The following is a 21,456-nucleotide window of genomic DNA, read 5'->3' as shown; positions in this document are numbered from 1 at the left end:
CAGCTCAGTGGGTAGATCAAGGGTGAAGGGCTGGATTCCAAGTCTGTCTGCACACCTGGCCTGCACCTGGGCTCTGTCCTAACTGCCTGCACTGACCATGGCCTTTCTGATGTCCCTTTTCTCGTCTCTGACACTGATGTGTTGTCTCCTGGCCAGGTCTGGGTGCCTCCAGGGGCCGTGGTGCCCTGTGATCTGGCCCTGTCTCTGGAGGGCTTCACCTCCTGTTCCTTAATGCCCCCAGTACCTCCCCCACCAGCTTGGCCCTCTCTTCCCTAAAGAAACAATCTCTCATGGCAGTGTTTTCCCTTCTCAGTTTCTGTGGCAGAGCTTCACCGTGGGCTTCCATATTCTCCTCGCTTTACAGAAGCCTGTCACTGGGCCCCCATGCCTTTTCTGGATCACACAGAAGGTTCTGGAGGTCTGGTTCCACCACCTTGAGAAGTGTGGACGGCAGAAGCCGTGAGGTTCAGTGGTGTTCCTGGCAGCAGCTCCAAGGCCCAAGTGGCTCCCAATTTCCTCTCTGAATCAGTGTGAGGACCGTTCGTCTTGCGGGCCGCTGAGAGCAGAGGGAGTCCCCTGTGGACAGGCCACATGCCCTCCTGGTCCTAGAGGTGGAGCCGACGCGTCCCTTCCACGCCCTTCACCAGGCAACTTCCTGCGCAGACTGCAGTTCTCACGGTCATAAAGCTACTTCTGCACGTCGTTGGGAACACACGGCTGTCAGCCCTGACTCAGGATGTGGTGCTCCGGGGATGTGCTGGGAGCCCAGTTCACATGCTCGGCGGACGAGGCCGCTGCCGCCTGTGGCCAACGCTTCCGGTGACCCTTAAACGACCATGCCTGGCTTATTCTTGAAAGAGCTCGGCCCAGGCACCAGGGAGCTGTCAGTCTCTGTATGTATCATATGGAGAGCACCTGCGAATGAAGAACGAGGCGGACGGCCTAGCAGAGAGAAAGTGGGCAATCCAGACAGGATCCACACGGGCTGCGAACACCACAAGAAGATGCTCAGCTCCTTAACCAAAGAAACGGCTTTACAGAGGAAGCTCCCCACCGCTGACTTGGTCAAGTGAACCAAGACTGGTGGCAGTGGCTGGCTAGCACGGAGAACCGGCACTGCACGTGGCTTGGCACACAACGGGCGCTGGTCCTTTTGCTGGGCACGTCCACTTGGTGAGATTCAGGCAGCCAGCCAGAGGCAGGGGGGTGACATCTCCCTCTTGTTCTGTGGGGAAGTTCACTAACCTGTGAGGGATGGGTGTGCCTGCTCTGGGGTCTGGCCTCACTCTCCCTGCATCCACCCCCAGTGTGGCCGTCCTCCCTCCCACCTGGTGCTCCAAGGGGGACCTAGAATTTGAAGAGAGGTTGGGAGGGCCAGAGGATGCTGCTTCGGCCTTTGATGCCGTGGACTTTGAGAATGGCCCACGTGCCCTGGAGCTGGGTTTCTGTGTGGGCTGGGGCAGTCTGTGTTCCAGGTTCCACTGGAAGAACTTCTACTGGCTTCTATGGTGAACAAGGATGGAGCCGATCCAATTTCTTTAAAGGGGAACATACCTTTTCTTCAATTGAAGGGTGGAATCCGAGATGAGCTTCAGAGAGGAAAACTGGCAGCTGAGAGCACACCCCACATGCGAGCCCCCTCCCCCACAGCTGGCCCTGCCTGTGATTAATTCTAGAATCTGAGTGAGAAAAAAGGACACTTTCTGACATTCTAGCCAAATCTGGGCGAGGTTCTGGCTTCTTACTAAGCGGCTGGGCAGGTTGGAACCACATGGCAAACGGGACTTTAAATGGAACAGAAGGTGGCCAGCCCGCACCGCCTGCCCCTCATGGCCTCCCAACAACACAGCTCTGAAAGGATTGTGTGTGCGTGTGTGTGTGTGACTTGTAATGGGGTGCAGGAACACAGAAGAGAGAGAGCTCATGAAAACGCCCATCGGGGAGGCGGGGTACTTGCCTTGGAATTAACAGGTGAGGGCAGGACGGCCTCGGCATCCTCACGCACACGCACCGCACTTTCCTTCACATCATTACCCATTCCAGGCCAGCTCCAGGCAGCAGGAGACTTGGTCCTGGGAGAGGGAGGCAGGGTGAGACCCAGTGAGAGGAAGACCTCCCCCACGAGCCTTAGGCCTGTGACTCATCCCTGAGTCACCTGAAGCGAGAACTGCCCTAGCTGGGTGCTCTTTCCAGCCTGGCTTCTGTCTCCCTGCAGGGGAAGGACTCTGGCACGTGCATCTGAATGCCAGTCCCCAGCATTGGCTTAATCATTCACAAAAGCCCTTCCCATCTTTGATTTGCTCATCACAAACAAGCCTCTGAGTTGTCTGTTTTTTTGAACCGAGTAACAACCCCAGGCAGATGGGCTCAGAGAGGTTAAGCCACCCCTGCAAGGTCACACAGCAGGAGGCAGAGGTGTGGCCGGCTGTGGAGGCCAGGGGGGGGTCCCACCTGCCTGGACCCAAGCACCCACTGGGCTTTTGTCAGCTTGGACCTGAGTATCTATCAACAGAAACACTTAGAAAATTAATTGTTTTCCTACTGTAAGTTTGCCTGATGTTTCTGGCCAAGCTTACAGTAAAGGGTCCTAATACTTGAGGATTCCTCCCTGGAACCTATATTTAACCTCTGAGTGGAAGTGCATGCAAAGCCCAGCAAACCACAGTGACAGGAACAGAAGGAAAAAAGAATGAAAGACTAGTGCCACCAAGATGCCGACTGTGCATTGGTGTTTGGGGGATGGGGGGGAACGGGGGTGCTCGGGTCCCATGCTTTAAAATCAGCCAATAAACTGGGGCGCCTGAGTGGCCCAGCTGGTCAAGAGTCTGACTTCAGCTCAGGTCGTGACCTCGCAGTTCGTGGGTTTGAGGCCTCGCGTTGGACTCTGCACCGACAGTGCAGAGCCTGCTTGGGGTTTTCTCTCTCTGCCCCTCACCCATGTGTGTGCGCACGCATTCTCTCTCCCTCTCTCCCTCTCTCTCTCTCTCAAAATAAATAAATAAATTTTAAAAAATCATCCAATAAATCAATACACTTTCCCACAAAATAATGCAGACTGTTGAAGCCTCTCCTGCCCTCCAGGCCTTCCCAGGCCCTCCCAGGTCAATCCCAGGGCAGAAGGTCCTAGACAGCACAAATAGGATTCCCCTCCACTTGTCCTCTGCTGCTGTTTCCTACCTAAAATGGGCCCTGGCTCCAGGAAGCATGGCTGCTTCCAAGATGGCAGGAAGCATAAAAATGAGCCCAGAGCACCCTAAGGTGCCAGGGAGGAACCAAAGCCAATGGCGGTGTGACAATGAGACAGGCAGGGGCGTCAAAGAGCTCCCAGTGGCCCACAGCTGGAACTCTCTGAGCAACGAGTACTGGATTATCATCCAACATATAAATTAAATACCCACAAGTCCGCAGATAGAAATAAATGATGAGGGGTGCCTGGCAGGCTCAGTCAATGGAGCATATGACTCTTGATCTTAGGGTTGTGGGTTTGAGTCTCACGTTGAGTGTAGAGATTACTTAAAAAGAAAATCTTTAAAAAAAAAAAAAAGAAATAGGGGTACCTGGGTGGCTCAGTTGGTTAAGTGTCTGACTCTTGATTTCAGCCCAAGTCATGATCTCGTGGTTTGTGAGATCAAGCCCGTTGTCTGTGCTGACAACGCAGAGCCTGCTTGGGATTCTCTCTCTCTCTCTCTCTCTCTCTCTGCCCCTTCCCTGCTCTCTCTCTCTCAAAATAAATAAATAAACATTAAAAAAAGAAAGAAATGATTGAATACAGAAATAAATGGGAAGAAGAGACAAATCCCCCAGGCAAATACTTTGTGCAGACACTCCACTCTTGAGGGGGCATGGGTGCGTGGCTCCCCACCCCTCAGGTGTGGGCTGCGTGTGGTGATTTCCTTCCAAGGACAGGACACCTGACGGGTCCCACCTCAGCCAGGTGATCAAGGTCAATATCAAATGAGTCATGCTGGTGGCCTGTGCGGTGGACACGGTGTGCATCATGATGAGAAGGGCACTTCACCCACGTGGTCCTCATTAAACCCATCACACAGGGCCAACCATGAAAAAACCGCAAGCAAATCCTAGTTGGGGGGCGTCATACAAAATACCTGACTTGTTCTCCTCAAAATCGTCGAGGTCAAGGGGTGCCTGGGTGGCTCAGTCGGTTGAGCGTCCGACTTTGGCTCGGGTCATGATCTCACAGTGCGTGGGTTTGAGCCCCGTGTCGGGCTCTGTGCTGACAGCTCAGAGCCTGGAGCCTGCTTCGGATTCTGTGTCTCTCTCCCTCTCTGCCCCTCCCCCACTCATGCTCTGTCTCTCTCTCTCAAATAAATAAACATTAAAAAAAATTTTAATTGTCAAGGTCATCAAAAAAACAAGAAAGTCCAAAAAACTGTCTCAGCCCAGAAGAGCCTAAGGAGATGTGAGGATTAGATGTCAGGTGAGATTTGGGGACAAGAAAAGGATATTAGGGGAAACTGAGGAAACGTGAATAAACTATGGCCTTTAATTAATAGTAACCTATCAGTATTTATACATTTGTAAAAAATGTACCAAAGTAATGTAAAATGTTATTAAGAGGGGAAACTAGGTGTGTGGGGTGTAGGGGAACTGTTGTCTTTGCCAATTTTTATATAAATCCAAAACTTTTCACAAACCAACAACGAGAAGCTAGGCTCTAGGGACCTTTTCAAGCCAGCTGCTGGGGTACCGGCCTATAGGGTGCACCGAGACTGTCTCATCCCCTCACCCCCTAGTGTGTACGGCTGTGGCTCCGCACCGTCCCTGACGCTATGGATTCCAGGGGATGGTCCCTACATCTGGGCGCTCGGATGGGTGGTGCAGCCTTTCTTAGGGCTGTGTCGAGGCATGGGCATGTTAAATGTGAACACATTCTGCAAAAGTGTCTTCCCGAGACAGCATCCAGCCCTTTGGTCCCAGCCACACGAGGCTCTGATCTGTGGCCTCACCCTCCTTCCATTCCTCCCTCCCTCCAACTCCTGCCATAGCTGCTTTGGAGGCAGGCAGGTGGTGCTCTGCACAGACGGGATGTACAAGCTCAGGTGGGGCGGCCCGTGGAGCCCCCTGGACCTTTTTTCCCTCAGTTGCCTGGCTCCAGGACAGGCAGAGAATTCTCGGCGCAGAGAATTCATTAAGGGGCCCAGGTGTGGTGGATGCAGACAGAAACAAACCCATGCAGACCTATAAGAGTGTGTCGCTGCAGGTGACAGAGCACCCAAAGCAAGTCATAGGGCATGCTGGGACAGAGGGCTGACGGGTAGCTCCCAAGAGACATCTCCACCTGGAATTTGTGAATGTGATATGATTAGAAAAAGGGTCTTTGCGGATGTAATTAAGGTAGGGATCTTGAGATGAGATCATCCTGGAACATCCCTACATCCAATGTGATCTGATAAGACAGAAGAGGACACATAGGCAGGAAGGCCATGTGACCCCAGAGGCAGAGATTTGAGTGACGTGGCCACAAGCTGGCCACTGCTGGAGCCCCCAGAAGCTGGCAGAGACCAGATCTTGCCCCGGAGCCTTCAGAGTGCACGGTCACACACCTTAGTTTTGAACTTTTAACTTCCAGAATTATGAGAGAATAAAAATCACCAGTTTGTGGTGATTTGTTATGGCAGCCACAGGAAACTAAGACTAAGAGCCCTTTTTAGGGAAGAGATGGGGGCGGGGGGGGGGGCTCCAGGCACCCCCACCCCAGCAGAGTGAAAGGTCTCAGACTGCCAGCTGTTCACCAGGGTCCAGAGCCTCCTGGCAACTTGCCAAGGATCATGGGATGAAGAGGAGATCCTTACCCTGGGGGAATGAAGGGGGTAAGATCTCAAGATTTTGTCCCTCAGGCCAAAAGTTAATCTAAGAAATAAAGAGCTCCTTGCTATTATAAAATCAGTAAACAAACAAAAAACAGCCCAAGACAAAAAAAAAAAAAAAAAAAAAAAAAGGCAAAGAAACAAAGAAACACCAGGTCACCAGGAAAGAAACAAATAACTTAAAAAAATATATGACAAAACAAAAAAGACCGATAACGGAGAAAGTCAGGCTGACCCCTCACTGAAGGGCTGTTTGCAAGTATTACAACTGTGCCAGAAGATGGGGGTGGACAAGGAGGGGGCGGTGGCGGGGGGCACACCTCTTTGCAGGTGGTCTGGCAAACACTTTGGAATGTGTGCTACCCCAGTACACGAGCCTGAGGACTCACTGGCCCTAAGGCCACCGTCAGCTGCTGGTCCCAGCAAAGGCCTGGAAGGGAAGCGACGCAGAGGGAGGTGACAGAGGGAATGTGTAACTCACATCCCCATGGGGAGAAGCCACTCAGCCTGTCACTAATGAGCACAGCCCACCTTGACTAAGTGAGCAAGGTCAACACCACCGGTGACAGGGCCTATAGACAGCCTGCATCCCCAACATGATGCCCTAGGTGGGACACGACATTGCTGCAGTGAGATTCCTACCAAAGATGGACCCCACAGGCTAACCATGAGTAAACAGCACACAGTCCACACCAAAGGACACTGCAAAAAAAAAAAAAAAAAGGCGTGGAGCTTGTGGATGATGAGGAAAGACTGGGGCACATCACAGATCAGGGGAGACTAGGCAGATCGGATGACGAAATGCAATGTGGGAGCCTGGACCAGAATGAGAACATTAGGGGAAACGCTGGGGAGATCTGAATTCAGGCTGGAGGTGAGCTCCAAAGTTGCCTTGATGGTATTTTCTGGTTCAGGTAGCTGTATCCTGTATGATGCTAATATCCTGTATGATGCTAACACTGGCAGCTGGATGAAGGGTCTACCAGAACTCTGGTTATTTTTGTCACTTTTCTGTAAGGCTGAAATTATTTGAAAATAAAAAGCTAAAAAAAAATGCCTTAAGGCAACCATGACCTTCTGGATTTGCTACAGGTTTCGGAGAAACCAATTTCAGAGGTCTGCGGCTGCTGAGGGGCTGGCTGGCTGGTCTGGCCCCTCCTTGTCCAGTTGGTGCCTCCAAGTCAGCAGCTTAGTATCTTGGGCTGGGGAAGGGCTCTGGCAGCCATGGGAGCCCCGTGAGAGGGATTGGAGCCGCTGCCTGGTTTGTGGGGAGACCGATGCTCTTCTTGGCAGGCATAGCCTGACCCTGGCCTCTCAAAAAAAATTTTTTTTAATGTTTTTATTTTATTTTTGAGAGAGAGACAGACAGAACATGAGCAGGGGAGGGGCAGAGAGAGAGGGAGACACAGAATTCAAAGCAGGCTCCAGACTCAGCTGTCCGCACAGAGCCCAACGAGGGGCTTGAACCCACGAACCATGAGATCATGACCTGAGCTGAAGTCAGACGCTTAACCGACTGAGCTACCCAGGCACCCCCTGATCCTGGTCTCTCTTTGGAGCAGGGTGTTAGAGGTCAGCAGCTGCAGGGCCCCAGGCCACGGCCTTTGCTCAAGGTCATCTCTGGCTCTAAGTGTGGGATGAGAACTGGGAGTGTGGGATGAGAACTGGGAGTGTAGGCAGGCGATAAACACAATGACACAATGGCAGCTATTGTTTATTAAATCCCTTTGTTCCTGTGTTCTTTCATCTGGCCAGCCTTCACCACTGGGTATAGGTGCTGCTTTACCAATGGGGAAGTTAAGGCAGCATGCGTTCCCTGCTAGAGACCACTAATGGTGACAATCGCTGTCACTAACAATTAGGGGTGTCACAGTCACTGGTTTCTCTCTCCATTTTGCTGATGAGACATGGAAAAACCTGGTCAGACCAACGGCAGAGGGAACTCCAACCTTGACATAGGACTCCAAAAGTCATGGCCATATCCTTCTCCAAGAAACCATGGCCCCTAGGCCAGCCTCAACACCATTTCATCCCAAATGATTCTCCTGGAGAACCATGTGCCTCTTAAGACTTTGTTTAACCTGAAGGAACAACGGCTTAAGGGAAGGATGGAAGAGGATCTGGCTGTACTCAGTAGTCCCCTGAAGGCAACTTGCAAAGCCCAGCAGAACACAAACAACCTGTTCACAGAGCTAAAGGGACACCATGGGTTCCTGGGCTGTGATGGATCGGAGGTGACCAAGGCTCTGTCCCTAGGACATGATCCTGGAAGAGGCAGTCAAGGGCTGGCTTGGCACTCCACCGGGACAGAAGTCAGAGTCTGTATCACCAAGGTGGGGCTCTGGGTAAGCAGTCCCTGTTATGGGCTGGCACCTGGCAGAAGGAAGGTGTGGGAGGAGATCAGGGACCAAGGCCTGGTGTCTGGGGGCCTGAGAACTTCCAGTCTTGAACTTGGAAGATAGCCTTGGCCTGTTGGCTCCCACAAGCCTGGAAGAAGTCAGCAGAAATCACGTCTGGGAGATGACACCCTGGGCCTTGCCTGACTTAAAAAATTTAAACCTAAGATAATGAGGCACATGGGCAGGCTGGGCATTTGAAACATATTTTGAAACACAGACATTTGAAAACACAGAACGTCTGATTGGGAAGAACCCCAGCTGCCCTACCTTCCAGACGTGGGGCCCCACATGAAATATTGCTCAGTGCCTCCGAGGCTCTGGTCCCCTGGCAGTAGAGGTGAATTAGGGACAGTGGACAGTGACACATGGTGGTATCTGATAAAACGGAAAAATAAGAAGCAGAGGCCTCTTGAGACCCTCAAGTGTCACAGCCCGCAGATTCGAGAAGGGTGACCACGAAAGGGAGCCCAGCCTGAGGTGCTGGCCGTGAAGAGAGGACCTGGGCTGGTCTGGTCAGTGAGCCTACTCCTCCTCCTGTTCTAACATGACTGTCCACAGAACTCCAGGCTTTCCAGTTATTCCCCTAATCTTCCTTTTCTGCCCCAGAATCCCACTCCCTCATGCCCCAGCCCATCTGGGTTTGTCTGATGTGTTTTTTCACCATGAGCCTGGGTTGTGCGGTCTTGGGAGGACCTTGGAGGTGAGCCCTCCTCATGACATTATACCTGAGAACACAGACTTAATCCAGGTGAGACTGACTTGGACCTCTTGGTTAAGGTGGGGTCTGCCAGATGTCTGTCCCCCTGCTGAGTGACACTTTTCCAGACTCTTCTCCTTGGAACCAGCCCACCTTTGGGGGTCGGGGGAGTTAAGCTCTCTTCCTGGAGGGGGAGAATACATGACTGGGTATTCTTACACAGGAACTGTGGCCTCTTCTCCCCAACTAATTTACTTTTTCTGTCATTTATTCAGATCAGTATGACCTTGGGGTGCTTGGTGGCTCCGTTGGTTAAACATCCGACTTCAGCTCAGGTCATGATCTCAGAGTTCGTGGGTTCGGGCCCCACGTCAGGCTCTGTGCTGACAGCTCACAGCCTGGAGCCTGCTTCCAATTCCGCGTCTCCCTCTCTCTGCCCCTCCCCCTCTCACGCTCTGTCTCTCTCTCCCTCTCTCTCAAAAATGAATAAACGTTTAAAAATATATATATCAGTATGACCTTGTAGATGACTGCTTCATGCTCTGGGTTAAAACAAGATGATCTGTTACTCATTGGCTGCTTTGATCTTCTAATGCTGGCCCCAGGCCAAGATGTCTTGCACCCACTGGAGGTGGAGGGGCAGGTTTGGCAGGAGGGTGGTGGGGTGGAGGGCAGTGGGGGGATCAACAAGGGGTGGTCCAAAGTAGCTGCAGGAGTTGGACTAAGTGTGCTCAAGGGACAGATGTTGACGTGTGCCTGTGGGCCCCAAGCCTGATTCTGTAGATACAGAGGTGAGGCAGGGTGGTGCAGGGCAGGGTGCAAGCTCCTGTCTGAGGCCCAGCTCTGCTTCTCATCATCCTGGTCCTTGCTGCTCCCATGTCTTCCCTCCACCCCACTTGCTCACTGTGCTCCTCTGGCTCGTGTGACCCCAGCCTTCCACAGGGCCCTCTGGGTTGCCCGGTGGCTGGGCAGTGGGCACCAAAGGGAATTCACTCCTTTGTTCCCAGTAAGAGGAACCCAGACAAGGAGGAAAGGTGCCACTGGGCAGGGCCAAGGCCTGGCCAGTCTGGGAGCCTGTGAGTGGGGGCTTGAAGGTTCTAGAATCCTCTTGTCCTGATCCTTGAAGGGATGGTCCTGGAAAGGGGAGCCTTAAGGACTGCCCTGCTCTGGTCCAATATACACTACCCCTCTGGGGTTCCTTTGAGTCTGATTAACTGTGTGCCTGCCAAGTACACACTCTGGGGAAACGGCACCACAGTGGTGGGGGGCGGGGAGTGTGGGCAGAGGACCCACAGGGGTGCTGGTGAGCGGGGCTCTGTGGTAGGAGAGGTGCAGGGCAGGGTATGTCCTGGGGTCTGGGAAGGAGCACCCCGTGTAGCCAGAGCAGTAAAAAGGGGGGCTCCCCCAAGGCTGGAGCCAGCTCAGGCTGATCAGGGAAATAAAGGCAGGCGAGCGCATGCGGGCCATGGAAGGCTCTGCTAGTGGGAGAGCACAAAACACCCCCATCCCACAACATCCCTGTTGGTTCTTCTACCTCTGGACCCCAGCCAGGATGATCCCCCAAATCCCTCCCCCAGTGCCTCTCCTCAGTGTTTGAGACCCTAAGATGGCATTTGGGAACTCCGAACACCTGCGTGGTAGCCTGTCATATCTCACAGTGATGACGAGCACCCTCTGAGGACACAACCCAGACAGCCACCCACAAGAGAACAAGTTCTCGCAGGTGGCAGGGTCACACAGCCGGTCCACACAACAAGACAGAAGGGCCGGCTGCTGCCACACGCAACTGACAGGCACAAATCTCAGACAAAACAGCGGAGAAAGAGCAGCCAACACAAAAGACTGTGCACCAAGTGAGTCTAAGTCACATCCAAGTACAGTAACACAAAGTGGCCTTCTGTACAAGTGGAATGTTATTCAGCTTTAAAAAAATTTTTTTTAAACGTTTATTTAATTTTGAGAGACAGAACACATGTAGGGGAGGGGCAGAGAGAGGAGACACAGAATCCGAAGGAGGCTCCAGGCTCTGAGCTGTCAGCATTAGAGCCCAACATGGAGCTCGAACCCACGAACTGCAAGATCATGACCTGAGCTGAAGTCGGCTGCTTAACCGACTGAGCCACCCAGGTGACCTGAACATTATTCAGCTTTCAAGAGCAACGAAATTCTGACACAGGCTACAGGATGGAGGAACCTTGAGGACATCACGCTAAGTGAAATAAACGAGTCACAAAAGGACAAAGATTTAAATCCACTTCTGTGACGTCTCTAGAGTCCCTAAATTCATAGAGGCAGAAAGCAGAATGGTGGGTGCCAGGGGCCGAGGGAGGGGAATGGGGGGTTCGTGTTTAATGGGGACAGAGTTTCAGTTTGGGAAGATGGAAAAGTTCTGGAGCTGGTTGGTGGTCATGGCTGCACGGCAATGAGGACGCACTTCATGTCAGTGAACTATATGCAAAGCAAAGGTGGGGGCAGTATATTTTAAGTTGTGTATATTTCATCACAATTTAAAAAATCAGGGCACCTGGGTGGCTCAGCCGGTAGAGCATCTGACTTCGGCTTGGGTCATGCATGATCACACGGTTCATGAGTTTGAGCCCCACATCGGGCTCGCTGCTGTCAGCGCAGAGCTCTCGTCGGACCCTCTGTCTCCCCCACCCCTCTCAAAAATAAACAAACATTTAAAAATTAAGTAAAATAAAATAGATCAAGCACGACAATAAAGCGTCAGCAGTGATAAAGATCAGAATGGGGTTTGCTGTGGGAGGTAGGACAGGGAAGGGCCACGGAGGAGCCAGAGTGGGGCTTGAAACGTTCTGCATGTTGATCAGATTTCACAGGTGAACACACATGTAAAACTTCCTTGAGCTGTGGACAGAAGCTACTCACTTTCCCGTGTGTCAGTTACACCACAAGAAAAAAATTAAACATTAAAGAAGAGAATCCCCAAACTTGGCCAGCCTCTCCCAGACCACCTGACCCTGAACCTGGGCACTGTGTTCTTTAAAAAATTTTTTTTAACATTTATTTGTTTTTGAGACAGAGAGAGACAGAGCATGAACGGGGGGGGGGGGGGGGGTCAGAGAGAGGGAGACACAGAATCTGAAACAGGCTCCAGGCTCTGAGCTGTCAGCACAGAGCCTGACGCGGGGCTCAAACTCACAGACCACGAGATCATGACCTGAGCCGAAGTCGGCCGTTTAACCGACGGAGCCACCCAGGCGCCCCTGGGTACTGTGTTCTTAACTCCGAGGGGACTCCAATGGCAGCAGAGGGGTGATCTGCATTGCTCACTGATGCTCACCTTTCCCCTCACCTGTGGAGAATGCCTGCTCATGATTTTGGCAATGACTAAAAGTCCGAGGAGATGCCTACGCTCCTAGAAGGAAGGCCACATGTACAAGGGATGTCTGCCCCCCTTCTGGAGACAGCACACTGGGCAGACACCCACTCTGTCTCTGTCACCTAGGAGAAAGGCGGAGCTGACCCTTCCCTTGACTCCAGGGTGACCCTCAGTTTGGAGCACCAGACCCAAAGACTGGGATTTCTGAGGGAACCACTGGGCCGGAGAAGTCCTCTTTCTCTCAGGAGGGGAAACAGGTAGGCCCCAAGGGCAGCTGACAGAGCCAAGGCCAGGGAGGGAGGTGGACATATGTCTTCATGACTTGGGATGCCCTGGGGCCCAATGGTTCTAGCAGAACTTGGGAGCTGACGAAGAACCTGGCAGGTGCTAGAAGCACTTAGACTTTTTCACCCTGGAGCCCACAAAGCTCCCTTTCTAGTTCAGCCAGTTTGGGATGGGTTTCTGTCCCTTGCACAGCCTTCCAGAGCCCTGATCTGTGTATTTCCCTTATACTCTTCTGGGCCCGTGCTGCATTTCCAACCATGGACAATGGCATCCTGCGGCCCCGGTGCGCCCAGCCTCAGTATGTTCTCTGGGCGTACCTCTAACAGGTACCCACGGCCTGGGATTCAGGTGCCAGAGTCTCTGCTAAAAGTGGAGTGAGATGGGGCTCACCCCCCAACATGCCATGGGCAGGCAGCATTCACAGACCAGCCCCAATCAACAAAAATTCATTTTTTGTACCATATTTCTGTTCCACTCATCAAAAAACAAAGCAAAGCAGGGTCGGGAGGCAATTCAGCAATATAACATACTGAACAGCACTGTCTAGGAAATGTGAGCCGGGTGCTTTGGGATCTTAGGTAGCCCAGGCTATGAGCCCCACGCAGCAGCCTCTCCACGTGTGCATCCGTCCTAATACACGCACCCGCACGCACACATTTGTGCCCAATTCCCTCAGAAGCTCCTTGACCAAGGCCACCATTCATGTTCACGAGTGCTTGTGTGCACCACCCCATGGGGCCAAGGAAATGTTTACATAAAGCGGGGGGGGGGGGGTCTCGGCTGATGGAGTTTACAAGCAGTCGTGGACAGATCCTGTAATCTCTCAGTAAACGGAAGCCAATTAACATCCTATCTGCCTGTTGATAAAGGCTGTTTTCTTTTCCAGTTAATGGGCATTAACTTCTGCCTAAGAGAGCGGTAGCATCTTACATAATGGCTGTTCCCTGTTAACCCAGACCCCACCAGCTGCTGCCCATCTCTCCCTGCTGCATTCCCTTCTATTCGTGCCTTTCAGACAAACTGGTCACCACAACCTTGTGTTGCAGCCTCTATGGGTCAGACACTCAGGCATCCAAGTCCTAAAAGATACAGAACATCCTATTGTCAATCACTGTCCTCGGCCCTTGCAAGAAAGTGTTGCCAACACCTGTCACCAACTGCACCGTAGTGATCTACAACAAACCGAGGCACGCGGTGGTACTCAGGTCCCTCTAATAAGAGGGTGCACTTGTGTAAAGCCCTCACCCCAAAAGTCTTGTTTTCTCACTCGCCATGTGGAGCCTAGCACAGTGCTTGTATCCACTCAGTTATTTGCCGGATAAGGCAATTCACTTTCAGGACATACCAAGTTCTGCTTTGGCTGCACTCTCCCCACCCCATGCCTAGCAAACTCCTCTGCACCCTTCAAAGCCCTCCCTAAATGTCCCGGCCTCACCTCCCAAAACTTAGCTGCTCTGGCCTACATTGAGCACCCCGTGGTTCCCTGCTGCACCAGGAGGGGTCACTTTCCATTAGCTTCCTCTGCTAGGCTTGGGGTGGGGCGTGTCTGTGGAAGGCAATGGCCTGGGCTGCGCTCAGTGTCCATGCTTAGCAAGAAGTCAGAAGCATACACCTACACACAGGTGGTTTTTCTGTCCATCTTCCTGCCCTTCAGACATCCTTCATGTGGCAGCAGAAATGTACCTTTTCTATCACTGTCCGCCTCATTCCCTAAGTAGGAACGTGTACAGGCTCCCAGTTACACCATGCTGGTGTTTCGGGAAGATGGGGTCCAGCGTGTGACCTTGGACGTGTTACTAAACCTCCTCAGGGCTCAGTTTCCATCCATCACCATCTTTCCAGGGTCCTGCTGCTCAAGTGGGTCATGGGTACTGGTTAAGTATTGGTAAGTATCATTCTGCCTAATAAGGAGTCAGATGGACCTGGGATGGAGCCCATCACAGGCCCTACTAAGGGCCCTACTGAGCAGGCCTCACCAGTTCCTGGATCTCACCATTCAGCCTGCATTCCCCATGCCAGGGTTTCTAGAAGAGTTGAGCATTGGTCCCTGGTGTCCAGCGCCGCTCCCCACTTTTTCCAGGTTCATCTCCCCAAAGAGTTAAACAGAAGTTGGAAAGTGGCGCCCCACTGCCCACCAGGTGACAATGGTTTAGGAAGCACGTGCTCCCCGCCAAACACTACCACGCCAGTGCCGCTGTCCGGCACAACAGGTGGGGCAGTCTCTGACTCTCACATTCAGAGCTGGCCGACACTTGGCTCTGACCGGTGTGCTCCAGGCCAAAGGGGCTGTTCACAGCCCCCAAACCTGTCCCTTCTTCAAGGCCTGGCTCTTATATATCGCCTTGCCAGCCCAAGGCTAGACTAGCCACTGGCTAAGGCCTGGCCAGTAAGGGGTCCTGTCTCCCCTTTGTGCTGTAAGCTAAGCTCCCTCCCCTCTTCTGGCTGCGGGGACCTGCCCACCAACACAGGGGAGAGGCAGGGTCTAGCATCTTCCTCCAGCTCTGAGCTGCTACACCAGGTGTTTCCAGGAACACCTGTCCCAGAATCTCCAGGACACTTGTGCAGGATTCCTGAGCTCCTCCTCAGGCATATTAAGTCACAGCTGCCACAGTGAGGTCTGGGAGCCTACCCCTTAGACAGGGCCGGGACAAATACCGCAGCCTGGGTGGGGCTTGGGTCTGCGTGGCTAATTAAGACTTAACTGAAACATACATACTCGCTTTTTCAACTCATCCCATGGCAAAGGCATGCGACCTGCAGACGGAACAGCACTGACGTCTTTTGGGAGCCCTTCACTGGCACATTTGATCAGGGAAGGCTTGCAACTACTCACAAGGTGGCCTCATCTCACGGGTGGGAAAGCACAGGCTGCTAGAGGCTCTCAGCTAAGGTATGCTGGCGATGCCTTGCCTGAAGTGGCCTCAAGGTTAAGTCCCCTCTTGTGCCTGTCACCGGCTCCATGGACCAGGTCCCTCAATCCTCTCTCAAATTCCATGCCTTGGGTCCCACAACATCCAGGCTCACTTGTTCCCTTTGCTGACAACGCTTCGCCATCTGGCTGACTCCTTGCTGGCTTTCAGATATCCGAGAACCTTCCCCTCGCTGAGTTAGCACCTCAATCCTCTGCTAGAATTGATCAACTACAGAGCCCCAACCACTTGGGGATCCACATCTGTGTCCCCTACCCTTCAGAGCCCCAGTATTTCTGCTTCCTCTGCACCTGTCCCTGTCCCCGGTGCATAGATTTTTACAGACTGGAAAACAACGGGGTGGTCAGGCTTCAAGTTTGTTCCATTCCTGGAGGCAGACTGCCTGTGGTGTTTCAGTACAGCTCAGACATCAGTGTCTGACAGCGGCAGAAAGCATGCATGCCACGGGTGACTGCTTAAAGGACAGGGGTCTGAATTTGGGCTGACCTAGGTTCATCTTGGCTCCCCTTCTGTTCTCCCTGCAGGTGGGGCAAAGGCCCCTAAGTCTTGATGACCCTTCTATAAACTGAGATGATCTAGGACCAAGCTCACAGTCCCGTAAGCATGCGCCAAGGGCTAGCAAATACATGTTTACTTGCCCAGGTCCTTGCTAGCTCTGGGCAGATGCCTCCACCTTCCAGTAGGGAGGCAGGTGAGTGAGCGGCCGTGTGCTCCAACCCTACCCGTCCCCTTCTGCCTGAAGCAGTAGACGCCACTAGACAAGCATTTCTTTGCATAACATCCTGACAGAAATTCTGGCCTTGCAGCTACAGGGATTAAATGGTGTCCCCTAAAGTTCATGTCCCACCAGAACCTCAGAAGGTGACTCTATTTGGAAATAGGGTCTCTGCAGGTGAAATTAGTTAAGGACACTGAGATGAGATCGTACTGAATTTATGGTGGGTCCTAAATCCAATGATGGGTGTCCTTGTAAGAAGACACACACACACACACACACACACACACACACACACACAGGGGGTGCCCGGGTGGCTCAATCAGTTGAGCACCTGACTTTGGCTCAAGTCATGATCTCGCGGTCCATGAGTTCGAGCCCCGCGTCGGGCTCTGTGCTGACAGCTCAGAGCCTAGAGCCTGCTTCGGATTCTGTGTCTCCTTCTCTCTCTGTCCCTCCTCCACTCCCGCTCTCTCTCTCCCCCCTCTAAAAATAAATAAACATTAAAAAAAAAAAAAGAAGAAGACACACACGCAGGGAAGAAGGCTGTGTGGAGATGGAGGCAGAGATTGGGATGATGTGGCTCCAAGCCAAAACCCCAAAGATTGTCAACAACTACCACAGCCAGGAGAGAGGCCTGGTAAGATTCTCCCTTAGATCCCTCAGTAGAAACCGACCTGCTGTCTCAGTCTGTTTGGGCTGGTAACAGAAGATCATAAACTGGGTGGCTTAATGGACAACAGAAATGTATTTCTCACAGTTCTGGAGGCTGGAAAGTCCAAGAATCAAGGTGCCAGCAGACTGAGTGTCTGGTGACAGCACTTTTCCGGGTTCACAGATAGCTAATGTATTGCTGTGCCTCATAAAACAGAAGGGGCAGGGCCTCTTTTATAAGGGCATTAATCCCATTCATGAGGCCTCCACCCTCATGACCTACTCACCTCCTAAGGCCCCACCTCCTAATGCCATCACGTTGTGGATTAGGTTTCAAAATATGAATTTTAGGGTGCCTGGGTGGCAAAGTTGGTTAAGCGTCCGACTTCAGCTCAGGTCATGATCTCACAGTTCATGAGTTTGAGCCCCGCATCAGGTTCTATGCTGACAGCTCAGAGCCTGGAGCCTGCCTTGGATTCTGTGTCTCCCTCTCTCTCTGCCGTTCCCCAACTCGCGCTCAAAAATAAATAAACATTAAAAAAAAGTCAAAATATGAATTTTAGGGAGACAGAAGCATTCCATCTACAGCATCTGCCAACACCTTGATTTTGACCTTCTGCTCTCCACAACTATGACAGAATAACTTTCTCTTGTCTTAAGCCACCCAGCTTGTGGTAATTTGTCACAGCAGGCCCAGGACACTAACAAGACAGGAGTCTTCTTAGATCAAAGCTCCTGGTACTGGCTGGTGACCTGCCCACGAACCTGAGGTCACTGCTTCCGTGGACCTCTCAGGTCATCCTATTGACACAGCTTTGATAGAAAACTTGGCTTCTGCCGATCTTTGTTAAGACCCTAGAATCCAAGCATTCAGCTGCAGCAAATGGTACTCAGTGAAGAAAACACACGTTGACAAGCATATTTTAAAAATAGTGCAGTGATGAAGGAAGGGCCGCCGGAGGCAATGTTCTACTTCTTCAACTAAGTATCAGCTTCGTTATCCTTTATACTTTCTTTTCATGTGCACATCATATACTTTTTATTAAGTGTTTCACAATAAAAATAAAGAATATATATGTTTTTAAAAAGAGCTGGTTTGCAAAACCTAACCAAGCTGAAAGTTCTGACCATTTCAGTATTCCTGTGTTGTCTAATTGCCAAAGCAGAAGCACAAAAAAACAGGATGACAGGTGCGAAAAGGCCTGGCCTCAGTCAAAAGGTTCTCTCCACCTGGCACCAAGAGAGGGCAACAGCCGACGACTCGAGAGAATCTCAAGACAGCTTCCCCAAAAGATTTACATCTGACTTATCTCAATTTCATCTGACACCCAAGTGATTTTGCTGGATCCAAGTGGGAAAAAAACTTTTACACCTCTTAAAACAAATTTTAGACATCTTAAGACCTCCCCTCCCAGGACTGTGGCCAATACCCATGTCTCTGTCTTGCAGGGACCCCCCCCCCCCACACACACACACCCAAGGTTTCCTCCAGAGCTCCACAGAGAAGGGATTCAAATAGTTCTTGGACTGAACGTTAGTCTAACTGTGGGAGAGAAACAGAAGTATAATGTTTAATCACCACCACCCGGGCTAGAACGCCAAAGAGATGGATAGAAAGCACAGAAGTGTTCAAAAGGATCTCGTAGGCTGTGCTTTACCTATCAGACTGGAGAGACCAAAACACTTGATAATATCTATTCTGGATGCTGGGAGAGAAAACAAGAATTCCACCTTCACAGCCGAGAGACAACTGATGGCAGCACAGCCTCTCTGGAGGAACATTAACCATTTAAACGGACATGCCCTTTGGCATGGGAGTTCCAGGAAGACAGGGAGGTTTCGAAGGGTCTGTGCTGGAGCCCCACACACATTCATTCCATATTTGCTCATGCATGGTTCCATCTATTCATTGAAGTTCAGTTTGCAAGAGAAGCTACGAGTGACAACCTGAACAGTCATCAGCGAGGGACTGGCTATTACACTGGCACACCCATTTGATAAAAAGCTCATGCAAATGTATCAGGGGTTTAGAAGAGGTGGGGGATATACATCTTTCCCCCACGCCATAGACTATCTCTGGAAGGAAACAGGGCAATTAACAATGGATGCCTCTAGAAGGGCAGAGTGCAGATAAGGGGAGACGTCCTTAATTTTCACTGGATGCCCTTTTGGACTTTTTTTTTTTTTTTTTTTTACCACGTACATCAATTACCTTGTCAAATTTTATAGATTTGCGTATGTACATATAAGAAATGTGTATACATCTGTACTTATAAAATGTGTGTCTATGCATATATGAGTGTGATGTACATACATGGGTATATCTACTTATAAGCATATACATACACATACATAAACACACACGTTTTAAATGACTCCTTTTGAATTTGGACAGAAAACCCCAATGGCTTCAGTTTCCCCAGGAGAAGCTGAAGGTGACCCTCCAGAATATTCTGGCACCATCTTTGCAGGGAGAGACCAAAGGGGGGTAAGAGGCACTATGCAAACCTTACAGGAAACCACACCACACTACTACTTTTTAACAACAAAGCCACCCGCTCCTTCTACGCTGCACACTTGCAAATTACACTCCAGGGAACTTGAAAAGTTCCAGAAAAATCATTAGTCCCAGCATCACACCAGACTCCAGTTTTACAGTTTGGCTCTAAGTGGCTGTAACATTAGCTCGCCTCACTCTGGAGAGTGTTTTCTTACTCTCCAGGTTTATCAGCTTTAAGGGCCCAAGGAGGTCTTGAGGGTCAGTGAGGGGCTTCAGTCTGTAAGAGCTGGAGCCAGAGGCGGGAGGCCAGCGGCTCCCTCCCAGGTGACCTAGCCTCTGGTGGCACCCCAGGTGTTGAAGTCCCACTCCTGCAAGGTCCCCACCCCCACCCAGCCCCAGGACTCGGAGACACGTGCTACAGCAACAATCAGGGGCCACCCCTTCCAGCTCAGTCTTTCTGGACTCAAAGTCATGACTCCTGAGGAACAGCTGCAGGGAAGGTAGGGGTCCCTTCCCCTGCCAATCCCTCAGAGATAAGCACAACAGATGGGCAAAAACGGGGAAGGTCTACAGAGAAGAGTCAGCAATGCTCAGGGAGGGATGGGCTCTGCCTCCCCAACTGAAGTCCCTTTAGGTTTGTTGCTGGTAAAATGGAGATAATTGTAATTTCGTCCGGCCAAAGGGATTATTCTAAGCCTAGAAGTTACTTTATAGACTCTCATAAATGACAATATAACATCTGGGTGGGCTTTTCTTTTGGGTGGGGGAGGGCAGAGGACCTAGGGTGGGGGAAGGGTTCAAGGATTACAGAGAGGGGCACAAACGGGTGCACCTGTAAGAAGGTACGGGTGGGCACACAGACTGAGGGTGTGTGATGGAGAGAGGAACTGTAAAGGCACAGGGCAGATGCAGGGGTAGGGGGAGAGTACCTGAGGACCCTGACCCGAGTTGCTGAAGGGAGGGGGCAAGTGAGAAGGGCACAGACCTGGATGTGAGCAAAGTCAGTGAGGGGATATGACCCGGACCAGGAGTGAGTGCGGGGCCAGAGTTTAGCATCACAGGCTCAGGCATGGGTATAGTAGGGGATGTAGGCCCTGTTGCAGAGGTGGGGGTGCATGGATCTGGGTGTGGAGATGTCACCAAGAGGGACGATCTTAGGCGATGTGGGGGTGTGCAATGTCAGGTGTGTGTGAGAGAATATCAGTGGGGGTACAGACTCAGATGCCTGTGGGTGTGAAGCCTCAACTGTGCAGAGCTCCTGGGGGCATGGCTCTAGAGGTGTGGGGAATGTCAGAGAAGTGGGCAGTATCAGGTGTATGGGGGGGGGGTATCAACAAGAAGGGACGTGGTGTCAGGTGTGCGCGGACTGACCGTGAAGGTTCAGATTCGGCTGGGAGGGTCCCCAGGGAGCACCGGATGCGGGGTGCAGGGATGGGGGGGTTTAACCTCTCCCTGCCCCTTTGACGCTGCTGTCACGCCCTGCCTCGTCCGCCCCCGCCCCAGGACACATGACAGGACCGTGCCTCGCCCTCGCTCGGCCCAAGGGGAGCGGACCCTCCGACGTTTGCGCCACCCCGCGCCCCCTGCTCCCCCTCACCTTCTGGGACGCGTCGCCTTCACCACCGCCGCCGCCGCCGCCGCCACCGCCTCCGGCCACCACGGCCCCGCCTCGCGCACCCTCAGCGCGCGCCGCGGGAGGGGTCCACGCCACGCTCCGATTGGCTGCGCGTTGGCCAATCAGCGCTTGGAAAGACAGGGATTGGTTAGCATGAGACAGACAGGCAGCCCCTAGAGCCAATCACTGAGGGGCAAAGGCGGGCTATTGGGTGAGGTTTTTGGTCCCAGAGGTGGTCCCTCAGGGTGCGAGGTGCCGGGAGGTGAGGGCCTGGAGGTAGGCGAAGATTGGAACTCTGGCGGAAGACGAGCAGCCCTGACGACCAATCCCTGGGGGGCAAGAGAAGTGGCTGGCGCTGCTGGCTCGAGAAGAACGGAGGGCGTAGCCTGGAGGGCGATGAGGATTGGCTACAAAGCCGAAGACAGGCAGGCCCAAAGGCCGGTCTCAGGGGCAGTGGGCGGTGCACCTCCGAACCGGCTGGCGTGTGCAA

The 21,456-nt window shown here is 52.2% G+C and overlaps 1 protein-coding gene across 1 annotated transcript in view; it reads right to left on the bottom strand.

Moving 5' to 3' along the window:
- SLC25A42 (solute carrier family 25 member 42) overlaps positions 1–20,999 on the bottom strand; it is a 30,487-nt gene extending 9,488 nt beyond the window's left edge. The window contains exons 1-2 of the mRNA XM_030305115.1: positions 20,949–20,999; positions 1,958–2,072 (exon numbers count right to left, since the gene is read on the bottom strand). Coding sequence (XP_030160975.1) covers positions 1,958–2,038 — 81 coding nt within the window. The 5' untranslated portion in view covers positions 2,039–2,072; positions 20,949–20,999. The remainder of the gene's footprint in view (positions 1–1,957; positions 2,073–20,948) is intronic.
- Positions 21,000–21,456: the final 457 nt, after the last annotated feature.

Source organism: Lynx canadensis, chromosome A2 (genome assembly GCF_007474595.2).
Source record: "Lynx canadensis isolate LIC74 chromosome A2, mLynCan4.pri.v2, whole genome shotgun sequence".
Taxonomy (NCBI): Eukaryota; Metazoa; Chordata; class Mammalia; order Carnivora; family Felidae; genus Lynx; species Lynx canadensis.
This window is presented reverse-complemented; position numbering and strand designations above follow the sequence as displayed.